The sequence below is a fragment of the Pteropus medius genome, unplaced genomic scaffold (genome assembly GCF_902729225.1).
Source record: "Pteropus medius unplaced genomic scaffold, Ma_sr-lr_union100, whole genome shotgun sequence".
Classification (NCBI taxonomy): Eukaryota; Metazoa; Chordata; class Mammalia; order Chiroptera; family Pteropodidae; genus Pteropus; species Pteropus medius.
This window is the reverse complement of record NW_024351730.1, coordinates 38,987,598-39,002,602: the sequence shown is the minus strand read 5'-3', so window position 1 is coordinate 39,002,602 and position 15,005 is coordinate 38,987,598. Positions and strand designations below refer to the sequence as shown.

The window sequence follows — 15,005 nt, the reverse complement described above, 5'->3', positions numbered from 1 at the left end:
AGTGACTGTTCAAAGTAAAACCCTTAAGATAATACAGCTACTAGCTTCATGGGATTGTTTCTTCCAGTGTCTCTTGTTGTCGTTCAACAGGAAAATTCCAATAGCTAAAGTAGGAAAATGTAATTCAGGCAAAATGTTAACAAACACTGTCTTTCTTCAAGAAATGCTTTGGTTTTGATTTGTTGCTGATGTTGTGATTATTGATTGTGTAGTTATTATTCTCAGGGGGTGGTGTTTATAATGTGAATCAAGTAGCATAGGGGAGCAGTTAGAGCATAAGCTTTAGTGTCAGGCTAACTTACATTCAAAGTCTAGTTGTATCATTTATTCGTGTGACCTTGGTCAAGTGACTTAACCCCTCTGAGCTTTAGGTTCATCTACCGTGAAATAAAACGATAAGGTTATTGTTAAGATTAAACTTGATAGACATGTGTTGTGGATGCAGTTGTATGAGGGGTTCTATCCTTCCGCTGTGCTGTGGAGCAAAACTGATTCCTCTCCAGTTCCACTGCACAGTTTGAATTAACCAAAGTGAGATAAGCCAAATCCTATGCTAGTCAGGTGGGAATTTGTGGAACAGTGCTACACACTGCTGAATCAGGCCCCAGACATGCTATACAGATTTTATGGGGAAAAAAACTCTCTTTATGTACATGGGAGATTGGTTTCAAATGGAAAGCCAGCAGATGAGGTCTACGGACAGAAAGAAATCCATAGAAAAGTGAAGTCACAAAACTTCACCAGTTGCCACACTAAGATTCACCATGTTCATGCTCATGCCACTCTGAATGACGGTGAGGTGGTCTAGGTGTTGGGTTGCTCTCTAATAACAACCAGGCTTTGAGGAAATTCGTGCAGACATTCATACTTGCTCCTGAGGGCTCTGTTGCAAATAAGTTCTACATTCACAATGATATCTTCAGGTACCAAAATGAAGTCTTCGGTGGCTTTGTCACTGGCCCTCAGGAGGAATCTGAGGAAAAAGTAGAGGAACATAAAGAAAGACAGCAGACACCTGAGATGGTACCCGATGATTATGGAATGTTCTGTAATCAGACTGTTAGCGATGGCTTGGAAGAATATTTAGAGGAACATGTTGTTGAACCAGAGCCTGGTTCAGAACAGAACTGGAGCGAGAACCTGTATCTGAAATCCAAGAGGAAAAGTCTGAGCCAGTATTGGAAGAAATTTATTCTGAGGATGCTCAGAAGAGTTCTTCTCCAGCACCTACAGGCATTGCTCAGACTGTGCAAGAAAACTTACGACATTTTCCTGGGTGTCTGTGACCAGTAAGAACTTTCCACCCAGGAGAGCTGTTCCAGTTACTGGGATACCACCTTATGTTAAAGTACCAGCTTCACAGCCTGAATCTCAGATTCCACCGCAGGGGCCTCAGTGGGATCAAAGAGTACAAGAACAACAAATAAATACTCCTCCCCAGAGGGGACCTAGACCAACCAGTGAAGCTGGTGAGAAAGGTAATGAAGAACTGGGAGACATCCTGACAATCACCAACTCATTGGCAATCTACCTCATGAGATAGACAAATCAGAGCTTAAAGATTTCTTTCAAAAATAGAGGAATGTGATTGAGCTGCCCGTTAACAGCAGTAGGAAATTACCCAATTTTGTTTTCCATGTGTTTGATGATTCCAAGGCTGTTCAGAAGGTCCTTAGTGACAAGCCATCATGTTCAGAGGTGAAGTCTGTCTGAAGTGATTGCCTCTGTGCTCCCTCACTTCAAACCTCTATTACTGCTTCTGTACCTATTCATTTTCTTCATAACATTTACCAACTTCTAAACTACTATATATTTATTTAGATATTATGTTCTAGTTCTGTGGTCTATCCCTCCCACTCCCTTAGAAAGTAATATCCTTATGGGTAAAGATTTTTGTTTTGTTTCTTCACTGATGAATTCAAAATGCTTACAATGATGGGAACTCAATAAATATCTTAAAGGAATAAATGGATTAATATTTCTATAGTAGGGGTAATAGTATCTCCAATTAAATATATATGTAATCTTATGACTCATTATGTTGGCACATGCACACACACACACACACACACACATATAGATATAGATATATATATATGTCATTTTTCTATTTCCTATCTACCTGGCATAAAACAAAATTAATTAATTATGCAATTTAACCAAATAATGCATTTCTTTACCCAGGAGTTCTGAAGAATTTAGGTCATACTATGATAGTATCTAGATGATGCTGTCAAATGTTTTAATAAAACTTAGCACGCTTACCAGCACACTGCAATAAATGGCCTGTTTACTAGGGTGTGGTTTGATTCTTGTACAACAATTTAAGCCTTAAATAAGCCCATTATAATTTACAGAGACCAGATTTTGTATTAGATGAGGTTAATTGTAGAATTTAGACTTTTTTGAATAATAAAAGAGAAATTTTTAACACTAAATTTCTCCTTGTTTTATATAAATCTCAACCATTGTATTAAATGGTATTAAATCATGTTGTTCCTATTTCAAGATTAAAAACTATAACATATATCCGATTGTATCAGTCTTTATTTTTCTAAACATATTTCCTTTCCTAAATGGACAGAAGTTCCCAAGATTCATAGAGACCCACAAATCTATAGATATTTATAGCCCATATTTATTCTGAGAGGTAGACATTCAATTGATAGAACACTGTCTCCTAAGTTATATTTTGGGGGAAATCATTTATCTACGTATTATAGACAGGATCGGTAACCTACTGGACTAAAATGTGTCCTTAAAGTAATGTTTTACGCTGTACAAAAAGTGACATTTATGGCTAAAATGCTTATTTGCAAAAAAGCTTATCTTGCAGTCCTTTTTTGTACTCTGAGAAAAGAGCCTTAACTTTTGATGTCAGGTACCTCATCCATAAAGTTGGCATGTTTCTTGTTATTTATCCTTAAGACATACCTTAAAAAATATTGTGATGACATGTAATCATTTTTTTTTTCTGAAACTAAAGATGCAGTGTGAATATAAAAGAGTGGCTCGTATGTTTTTTCCTTGTTCTTCTCTATAATGGATGCCATTTGGAGTTCTAGTTCTAAAATATTTATTTTTTAGAAAATGCTTTAGCAGTACTATATGAATACAAATACGTCCTATAAATGCCTCAAAGCCAAGAAATAAAGAAGAATGGCTGAAATTGTACTTCCTTTCTGCAGGGACTTTGTTTACTCAAGATGTCTCTGTTTAAATGACCTCAGTGCAGTAAGGTATGGTCATGCCCCAGCACAACTTAACACATCACCAAGATAGTCTTCTGCTGATTTGCTTAAAGGTCTAACCTCTATCCTTGGATATAAACTATGATATTATAAAAGTCTTTTTGTGGTAAATTCCTAAGAGCCATCAAAAACAGCTTTTTAAAAAGCAAAACAAAGTTAAAAAATAATAATAGAAACAAAATCAAAATCTTTTATCTTTGTTATACTTTAAAAAACTGTTTTCTGGTAGCCAACATTTATGGTGTTTTTACTGTGTGCCTAACTCTGTTGTAAAGACCCTTGATCATGTCAACTATTGTGATGCCCCAACAATCCTATGAGATAGGTCTTGTTATTCTCCTTAGTCTGAAAATAGCAAAACAGAAGCATGGAACACACTAGGTAACTTGCCCAAGTCACTTGTTTAAGAAATGGTAAATCTAAATTTTATACAAACTTTTCTCTTTGCAGTCCAATTAATTGTACAGATTTGCAGAAACGTGACAATGCTTGACTTTTCAATCTAATCATAGAGGAAACTTCATATAGTTTATTTTTGTTGGTTAGTTGGTTGATTTGTGTTTGTTTTATTTTGTATATTACAATATTCAAGAAGAAGAAGGTTTAAAAAGGAAAATTCCATCTTTTTTTGTATATTATGTCCTTTATATTTAAAAATTGCAGTGAGTTGCTGAATATAAAAAATTTTTAATGATTTTTTTTTTTTTTTTAAATTCCAGCGTAGATACCCTATTCCTGAAAAATAAAACCATGGCAAACTTTTTATAGTTCTATGGCCTTAAGTCAGGCATTTTTTGCTTTTAATAAGTGCTCAAAGCTTGGAAGACTAATCTGGTTCTCCCAAAATGTGCTGCATTGGTCTGTTCACAGCAGTTATTTCTCGTTAGCAGCCAGATTGGTGATTTAAGCATAAGCTATACTCCACTATGACAACATAATTAGCCCTCTTTATCATAATTAGAAGAAAGATACGTTTTTCCCTTTAATAACACAAGTATTATTACTATCTATGACTGTAGATTATTTTATTTACTAAAAAATCACTTTGAAAGTACACTAAAACAAATTTTTGAAAAGTTAAAAATGTATTCAGCACCTCTACTCATTGAGCAAGCAAAATAATCAATTGAAAAGTAATTTGAAAGTAGGAAAATGTGAATCATATTAAAGCAGCTATATTTACTTAATGCAAGGTCAGGCCTGTGTCAGAAAGTATAGAAGATAGCCAAGGGCAGATAACTTCACATGAATCTCTTTTAAATACAGAATTTCCCTAGATCCAGAGCCATTTTGTCAAACCAGCTCAATTTGGGAGACAAGAAGCTTAATTCTGATCCTTGGAGTGTGGCCTCTTGGTAGAAATAAATAAGTAAATAAAGCAATTAATTAATTTAATTAATATCAGTACAACCATGAACTCTGTGGCAGTTTGGCAGCTACATTGATTAGGGACTGAATGGAATGGGTATCTAAATGAGAACATTTATAGAGGGCTTTTATGATAACAGCATTGTCCTGTTTTTATGTATATTACCTTATTTAATCTTCACAATAACCCTATGAGATAAGTAATGTAATTATCCTCATTTTAGGGATGCAGAAACAAAAACACATAAACCTCATTAATTACAGAAGAAGAAATAATGGCAGGCAAGTGGATCTAGGCTCCATGCTTGTAATCCCCCATGGTAGGCAGGATAATGGCCCAAAGGGTATCAGGTCCTAATCCCTGGAACCTATAATCTTACCCTACATGGATAAAAGGGTCTTTGAAGATGTACTTAAATTAAGGATCTTGAGACGGGGAGATTGTTTTGGGATTATTTGGGTGGGCTCTAAATGACAACATAAAGTGTCTATAAGAGAAAAGCAGAGGGAGACTTGACACAGATAGAAAAGAAGACAATATGACCACAGAAGTAGAGATTTTAGGGATGCACCATAAGCCAAAGAATGCTGGCAGCCACAAGAATCTGGAAAAGGCAAGCTACAGATTCTCCCTGACAATCTCTGGTCAGACTGCTGGTCTCAAGATCGGGAAAATAAATTAATCTTGCTTTAAGTCAGAAAGTGGTAATTTCTATAAAAGAGAAATAACAACCACTGTGCAATACTTCTCCTTCTCCAGACCCTTATCATGAGGTAGCTTCCTTCTAAATAGCAAGTAGCTTGAATAAGTGAGTTAACCTTTCAGGATCTTAGTTATATTGAAAGTAAGGGAGTTGGACGTGTGTATTCTAAGGGCTTTTATAGTTTTCCACCATAAGAGAAATTGTTCCAAGACCTTCAGTAAAGGGGATAGCCATATTATTTGGGAAATTCAACTTAATTCAACATTTATCAAGGATCTATTATGCATGAAGCACCACGCATCAATATATATTTGACTTCAACAAATTTTTAAAATTTATAAATTCAGTTATTGGCTGGGATTAGTTTTTCTTAAAGTGAAATTTAGCAGGGATGTCATAACTGATAGAAAGATAGTCAAATTATGAAAGAGAATGATAGATTAGAAAATTACTCATATGATTAATCATGTTTCATATTAGAACTCTGAGTCATCATAATGGAAATATTTATAATTTATTATAAGTGTTTTTTCCTTTATAAACTTTCAAAATCTTTTTAGATTCAGTATTTCTTTTAATGTTCACAAAACCTTATGATGCCTATAAACAAAAAATAACCAATATTAATAATGTAATATTTCAATTATCTTATTATGCTGTGATATTTAAGGATTTTAATTCCACTAGAAAAGCCTACTGAAGTATACCCCTCAGAGAATTCTTGATTTCATTGTATTAGTCTATCACATTGCCAAGATTTTGTCTTTTAAAAAATATTTTACTCTAATAAATTTTTCAACATAATAAAGTAGAATTGCTGATGGAATTAACATTTTTAATAAATGTAAATAATTTTTTAAAACTTGGAATAACATGTTGATTTTCTTTTTCAAAGATGGTAGTATCAGCAACCTACCTGTACCATAGGGAAATCTTTTTACTGATATTTTTCCTAGTTTCCTCCAAAATCAGCAGGGCTCACAGGTGCTTGGATGGTTAGTGTGACCCATTATACTCAAAGCTTTGACCTGTCTAGCCTTGCCTTTCTTATTGTTAGTCACACTCACTTTTTCATACTGTGTCGAGCGGAATTGCTTGAGGGATGTCACTGCTGATGGGGGAGGAGGTAGGGGAAACATGATTTTCTGTCCCATTCATAAATATGCACATTGACATTGTGGGCTTCTTGCATACTGTTTTGGATAGGCATTTCTTTCTCCATGTTCCCATGGAGACAGAAAATTAGTTTTCTCAAAGTAATTCCCGATGCCTTTACAATCGTCAGCTTTAATATTTATCTGCTTTCGTGCTGACTTTTACTTCCTTGGATTTGTAAAAAGAATTTTCTGATATTTTTAACACTAAATCTTTTGAAACACACCCTTCTTCCATTTGCTAACTCTTACCCATATCTTTTTATTTGAGTGTCCAAAAGTTCCATGAAAATTGTCCTGAGGGGAAAATTATAAATTGTTCTCTTCAAAGATACGTCAATTCTTTGATTATTGAAAAATAATTTTGGACACTGATATTTGGTATATCTCTTTAAAGCTTTATCACAACCAAAAAGTATTTGACGAAGGATAAGCTTTTCTTTGTCTAAAATGCATATTTAAAATGTTAGTCTATTCAGTCATAGGCCCTTACAACAAAAGAGACCTTCAAAAGCACTCATTCGTTTACTTTCATTTTACAAATGAGGAAGATGAAGGCTACAAAGTCTTTGAACTCCCACTTAAGCCTTCTTTCGTCTTTACCACATTCTCAAAAAATAAAGTTCATGTTTGTAGAATGCCATGAATTATACATAATTTGTAATTGCGATATTATTATTGTGTGAAAATTTATTGAAAGCATCAAAATTCTCTAATAAAAAAATGAGACATCATTTGCGCCCACATGTGTTTGTGTTCTAAAAGCCTTTCTTTGATTACTGTGTAAATAGTAAATACGAATCCATGTAGTTTCAGGTCTGATTCTATATCTGCTAATTGGATTTCCCTTTGTGGATTTAGTAAGCCAATATTCATGTTCTTAAGTAAACATCTCTCTAAATGCACACATATGACAAACCTGATTTTTCTTTTAGTTAATGGAATCAATGACTAAATCAGAGGTAGTCCAAGTTGACTTTGCAAAAGTAATCTAGGTTATAATGAAAGGACTTCATACTTATTTTAGTAGCAGCCTTAGAACTAATGGAAAGAAAACAGAAATTTAGAATCATAAAGGGTCTTCCAAGGGCAGAAATTCATCTTTTTCCTGACAAGAATGCCCACATTATTCTGAACTATTGTTTTACATCTAATTCCTAGCTGACAAGTGTCCGTTTTTCATGCTTATTCATTCGTCACCTGGCCTGCCTCCTATCACATCTCTCCAAATGATGAAGTATATGCTTAAAATGTTACCCACCCTCTGCTTGCAGAGTAATGTGGAGGCATACTGAAACGAGGAGCTGGAATGCTGGACAGCCACAATAAGTTCTATGCTCATTACACTACCTGAAAGCCAGAAAAGAGGTTTAATAGCGGGAATTAAAAGGATTCTTCAGGAAGAAGTATCATCTTGTGGAGGGTAAAATGTGAGATCATTTTAGGAATTACATAAAATTTATAGAGAGTTTAAAACCAAACCATTAAAATGAAGTAATTATATGATATTCCATGATGGTTTCGTTAAACCTGTCTCTGGAAGTACATGCCTCTGATGTGTGGTCACCATTCTCATTTAGGAAGCAAGAATCTTCATCAGATGTCACTTCATGTGGTGGGAATGTGAAAAACGTGCCCAAAACTACACCATATCCTAAGAATTATAACGTGCCTCATTCAAGCCCATCACCCCTTAATGGTGCCGCTGACTTTTGTCACCATAAAATTTTGCAAAGGAGTGGTCACTTATCCTGATTACTTCCGCAGTTCCTGTGAGCATTGCTTGGCTTCCACTCCTCCTTCACTTCTAAATTTCTCAAAACAGTAACTTCTCCCTTTGATTTCTTCATTGCATTTGTCCTGTTGTCCTCCGAACTTTTTTAAACTTTATTTTTCTCTTAGCTCCTCTGACACTTGTCTCTGGTTTTTCACCTGCTTCGATGTTCACACCATGTCATTTTTGCTGGCAGCTTTTCCGCTTGAATGTTGCTGTCCTCAGTTTGTTGCTGTTGTTGTTGTTGTTGTTGTCGTTGTTGTTTTTGTTGTTGTTGTATGTGCTTTAGTCTTTCCCCTGGTGATATCACGTATTTCAGAGCTTCAGCTCTCTCCTAGATGACAAAGCACAAATCTACTCAGACTTCATTTTCAAATTCTAGACCCAGTAATTCTCGAGTTGGGGGAATTGTTCCTCTCAGGAGATATTGGCATTGTCTGGAGGCATTTATTTTGTCATGGCCGGGAGGGGTGCTACTGACTTCTAGTGGATAGATTCCAGGGATGCTGCTAGGTATCTTCCTATGCACAGGACAGCCCACAACAGAGAATTATCCAGTCCCAAATGTCAATAGTGCTGATGCTGAGAAATCATGATCTGGACCTACTGAATTTTTTCCATTTGAATCTTCTTTGGACGCACCAAACTGAATATGTAATAACATAAATTGCTGTCTTTCTCCTCACTTTCCTGCCCAATTCGGTACTAGTATTTCATTTAGTAAAGGTTCCAACTTAACGATTGCAGTAGCTAAGAATATAGTATTATCCTTGCCTCCTGGCACTTTCTAAATGCCTACGTCTTCCCTAATGTGATCTATTTATTTTTAGATTTTGCTTTCTCCTCTTTCTGTATACTACCACTAGCAGAGTTCAGGACTTAATCATCCTTCCTGGTTTATTCAAATGGTTCCCAAACTGCCTTTTATCTTTTCACCACTATCTCAATCCGTCTGTCATCCTGAGGGCAATATGACATCTGATCTCCTTCTTTTGCTTAGAAGGCTTTGAGGATTTGCCATTCCTTAGCATGGCAGAAAGACTTTTCATAAGCAGATCTCAACTTACCTTTCTCGTCTTGATTCTGTATCTCCCACATCTTCATCCTAAGAACCTAGTAATGTGCCTATCATAAGGAGTTAATCAATAAATATTAAAGGAATTTGTTTTGACTATTTGGATACATATGTGCCTCACTTTTTCTTATTCTCATCTTGCATTGTATGATATGCCGATGAATTTAATGGGAAGTGAGTTAGTATGTTATTTGAAAACTAATTTTACTCATTATATCTTCTACCTACCCCACATCAGATGGGTGTTTTTCAAAAAGTAGATATTTTTTACAGAGAAGATATGTGAAAAGAACATTTGTAGAGAACATTTTATCTCATAAAATTTATTTGTTGTAGCTCTTTTTTTATTAGTATTTAGTGTTTTACCAAAATTTTTATCTTAACGCAGATTTTTTTAAAAAGAGAAATTACCATATCAGGAGAAATAGAGCAGAAAAGTTTTTAATGTTTCTGTTAGAAGGACACAGATTAACTAAAAGAGATAGGAAATGGATATATGGGACAGCAAGATATGTATCAAATCAAGGTGAACAGGCTCTAATGCAGCATCCATTATTTTGCTGTGAGGCTTTGAGTAATTTGATAAACCTGTTCCTTATGTGTAAATTAAGGGCTTAGTTTAGATAACTTTCAAGTTCAATGACTGTGAATCCTAAAAGTTTATTTCTACAATATACTCAATTTCTTAATAATTAAATGAAAAGAGCCCTTCTGACAGAAATTCTGTCACCATTTGGAAACTCTCATCTTACCTCAGATCCACATAGATCCATAATTTTCTCACAATCCCTAAACTCTTGAAGGTTTTCTTTTGCCAAAAAATTCAACAAAATGACAAGTATGTAACAAGAGATTTTTTTCTCAGTACATTTTTTCCAGGTGGTGCTTTCTGATAGTTCCTTGAAAGACATTAGGGATATTCCTCTAGAGTTTTCGGTTTCCACTTATTAGTTCGATAGGCTAAAATGGTGCTTTTAGGTACTTAAGTTTTGATCAGGGACATGGGATGAAAAGATGGAGTCATTAAATTTTTATTAAAATCAACTGTAGAAAATTCCAATAACTTTTTATTCAAAAGAGCTGAACTATACAAGTATGTGATAAATTTTTTGGTGTGTCGTTTTTTAAAATGCTGCTTTAAAGCTCTATGGCTGAATTATATATTTTTTAATTCTGGTGTTTAAAATGACAAGCTGGTTTCTAACATTTTCGTGTCCATCTAAAATAATTTTTAAAAGTCTGCATAGTGCTATGGCAACTATAACTACATAAATACATAATTAGGTACTTGGTATATTTGGGCAGAAATGACTACTTAATCTTCTAATTGAAGAATTCCCACATAATTACATAGTGATAGATTTCTGGACTCATTCCAATAGTTACTCTTTCCACTGCCTTGTGTTTGAGACACCTTAAGAGGTCACATTCATTCCTTCAGGATTCTAGCATTGTTTTACATTCTGAGCTAGAAACTTGCTTTTGAGTTATCAATCAAAAGATTTCAGAGTTAATACAATTTTAATAGCATCTATTTTGAAGAGAGAGAAAAATATGTACAAAAAGGACTTTTGTGTATAAGAATCATGATGATGGTGTTCTTTTGATTAAAAATGTGGTCATCATAGTTGATTATCAAGAAATACTAAGGAAATGCAAGAAGCGAATTTCACTAGTTGTTACTATGAGGATCTCCAAAATATTCCAGTGAAGATTAAAATAGGAACAGTTAACAGCCTCTGAATTTCATAATTTCTTCCGCATGGAATATAATCACCCAGATTGTGATACAGCGCTAAAAATATGTGATTTAAAAAAATGCAAAGGCATAAAATACTAAACTAGGAAAATTTTATTGCACTTTCTATAAATGAATAAATGCTAATTAATTTTGTCATGTATTTTATTACCTGTGCTTTCCAGATCTACGGAAGACATTTGAGCAGGAACCCCTGGGAAAGGAAGTATCCTTGGAACAAGAAGTCTTGCTCCAGTGTCGACCACCTGAAGGGATCCCAGTGGCTGAGGTGAGAAACAAAAATTTTCTGCATTTAGCAACTGGCAGTTATTCTATCAGAGGTCTAATCCATGGCTAATGGTGCAGTGAATTAGGGTATGGCATGATGAATGGTTGGTAATGGAGTCTTAACTGCCTGCTGCTGGCAAAATAGATTGATTGGGAACTGATTAATGACTCAGGAGTCAATTAGAATGCCCACTGGACAAAGCCACAGTCAGCTTGGTTTGATTTTGTCATTCTCTTTGCTATGACTTAATAATGTAACACCAATTTTATTATTGTTCTCAATAATATGCAAAAAAATGTAAGAAGGGAAGGTGTGTCTGTGTGTATGTGTGCATGTCAGTGAGCCTGTGCACTCCACATATGTATTTCCTGTTCCATGATGTAATCATGGGCATACCTCAAAGCCATATTCACACACGAGGAATAAAAATGTTTGAGGAATAACAAGTGTCAATTAGTTTCATCTTATAAGCTTTTCATCTTCATTTCCTGTTTTTGCTAAAACAAAGCCTATTGATTGCTAATGAAGTGTTATGGATCTGATTCATATAATGACTTTTCATTAGCACCATACAATAAATGCCTTTTGAAAATGCCTGTCTATGGAGGATAGGCCCACAGTACCACAGAGAGTGTCATGCTCTCCTTGAGACACTCCCATCATGTTAGAATATATTGTTGAGGAAAAATCATTAAATACTGTGTCTTTCGTTTGTTAACAAATAATTTCAAACTCTGAAAAATATCCTTTTATGATTATTAAGAGACATCCTGATATACATCAAGCATTATTACTCTAACTGATCTAGTATCCTACAAGCCCAGAAAAACTTTAATTTGACATAGCTGTCAATTTGTTGGTGGATCTTGTTATCCTCCAAATTACCTTGAGTCCTTCAGAATTTTTACTCTTTGTTGCATATATGGAAAGAGGCATTTTTTAAATTGTTGCATTTGGGGCTTGTATATGGGTTAGCTGATACTTTGTAAAAATAAGCCCTGAATTGTTCTTATCTAAGAAGTTACAAAATAATACTACTCAGACTTACAACTTGTCCAAAAATGTTTAATAACTAACAATACACTTATTGTTAGATTTCTACAGTTTTTTGGTTTTTTTAAAGTTCAAGCAAAGGTGGGAGTCATCTCAGTTAGCTGGTCCCATGACAATAAAATTTAAAAATATGATTGCTTTTTCCAAATTAATGACAATAATAAATTAATTAGAAATTTAGACAGTGTTCTTACAAAATGACTCCATTTTTCTGTCACAGCCATTCATATTCTATGTGTCAATGAAAAGATACAAAGTGACACTTTTAATGAAATTTCTTTTTTTAACTTTGAAAGAATAAAGCTATTTTTGTCTTGTAACTGGCATTCCATGGCACTTACATTGTACCAGAGGTTTTGCATGATTATAGATGGTTTTTCCAATCACACCAAAACCTTACCTTCCAACACTGACATACAAAATGATTTACTGTGATTAGAAAAGAGGCAACTTTTCACTATTCAATATTTTATTTTATTTATTATAATAGTGAATCTATCTCCTTAATTTTATTTCTAATTCTAATGCCAGCTTCTCACTAAACTACCTTAAAGACCAGAACATATCTTGAGAAACATGGGCATCCATAGCCACATTTTCACTGGATGTTTCTTAAAGATAGCTGATCCCTACAAAGGTTTTCAGTAAAAGATACTAGTAATTTCTTCATTTTTTTAGTCTCCTCAACAAAATCATTCACTTTGTCCAGGAGTAAAGATTCATGATTGCAAACTAATTGGCTGTGAATATTATTTGTATCATCACTAGGGAAAAGACCAATTAACACTTGGCAAGCTCAAAAATCATGTACCCATTGACATTCAAAGAACACTACTTAATGCATTTTGTTTCTTTCTTTCTTTTTTTCTTTTTAGAGTCAGAAAAGAGGTCAAACACACATAATGGAGAGCAGATTAATACATTCCTATATAGATTCTTTTCAATCTTTAGAATCACCAAGATCAAAAAGCTAATGCATACCTTAATGTGACACATTACAACTGTCATTTGCTCAATAGGGGCAGATAAATTTAAAAAGAAAGGGATGGAATGTAACTTGGTGACTTAAAGGATCATAAGATTATTTTAACTTAATGATAAATGAGTTCATTATTTAATATTCTATTTATTTGCTTGAGGAATATAAAAGCATAAAAATAGCATAGAATGAAATATTGATCTTAAAGAGAAACCAACAGGTAAAATCCTTATGTTTTACCATAAATAAAATCAGTCCTTTCTCTCCCAGGCCACAGTGGCAAGGATTTCCGCTTCTTTTGTATCCAAGGCAAATGATTCTGAAGAACTTGGATAGTAAATATTCAATGCATACATGGTTGATCAAGTCAATTGATCTTTGTTTTATAAGTACATGTCTAGCTCCATTGAAGAAGTAGTCAGACACATTCTTTGCAGAATATCAGGAGGCAATAATTTTCTTTCTCCCATACAAGTCAGTAATTTTCTAAATAACTCTACTAATCTTAAATCAAATGGCATTCTATTTCATGCAAATAATGTCACAGGCATTTCTGAGGTAATAAATAACATTTAATTTTCTCCTCTCTTTTGCCTTTAGTCTCCACTAGTTTCCCTACAGAACTCTAGATTTAAGCCCAAGTATGACTATTTTAAACTCTGGCTTTGGGCAGGGTATTTCAGTTCTCTGTACCTCAGTTTCCTCAATTTCGAAATGGAGATAATGGTAGTACCTATCCAGAATATAGTGGCGGAGTTTAAATGAAAGAAGATATATGCAAATCACTTAAAACATGTAAAAAGCACTCAAGAAACATCAGCTATCATTAGTATTATTATTATATTATCACATCTTGATTCACAGAAGATGAATTCAAGCCCTAGAATTCAAAAGAGTCACTGAGCACATTTTAGTTCTGCTGGGCACCGTGGTATATTCAGAGATGAAGTTTCTGTTCTATGAAGAATGATCAATCATCCAACAGGGGGCATTTCAGTTGTTTCCATGTCTTGGCCACTGAAATACATCAGATGGAAAAAGTTGAGAACCATATGATTTCACTGATATGTAGGATACAAAACTGAAAGCAACACATAAACAAGATGAACAAACAGAGACTCATGGACACAGACAGCAGTTTAGAGGTTACCAGAGGGAAATGGGGGAGAGGGGAGGTAGAGTAAATGGGATCAAATATAAAGTGACAAAAGGAAACTTAACTTTGGATGTTGAACACACAATGCAATATACATATGACATATTATTGAACTGTATACTTGAACCCTATGTAATTTTATTAACCAATATCAACCCAATAAATTTAGAAATAAAAAAAGAATCACCAAGTTGCCCTCCTGTATCCTCTAGCCAATTGCTTTGGTTAGAGTCCATAAATGCTGCAAATGAAGATAACATTGTGAGCTTTATTTTTTTTAATTAATTAATTAATTTATTTATTTATTTTTAATGGTGACATGGTTAATGAAATTCAATGTTTTAGCTGTACACTTTAACAGTAAGGCATATATATATTTACACTATGTGCTCACCCCCCCATAGTTAGATTTCTTTCTGTCACCACATATTTGATCCCCTTTACCCCAACTACCTCTCCTCTCC

At 34.2% G+C, this 15,005-nt stretch overlaps 1 protein-coding gene across 1 annotated transcript in view; it reads left to right on the top strand.

Annotated features, from left to right (window-relative positions):
- UNC5C (unc-5 netrin receptor C) overlaps positions 1 to 15,005 on the top strand; it is a 341,084-nt gene that overhangs the window by 232,995 nt on the left and 93,084 nt on the right. Inside the window, exon 4 of the mRNA XM_039845741.1 lies at positions 11,250 to 11,353. Coding sequence (XP_039701675.1) covers positions 11,250 to 11,353 — 104 coding nt within the window. The remainder of the gene's footprint in view (positions 1 to 11,249; positions 11,354 to 15,005) is intronic.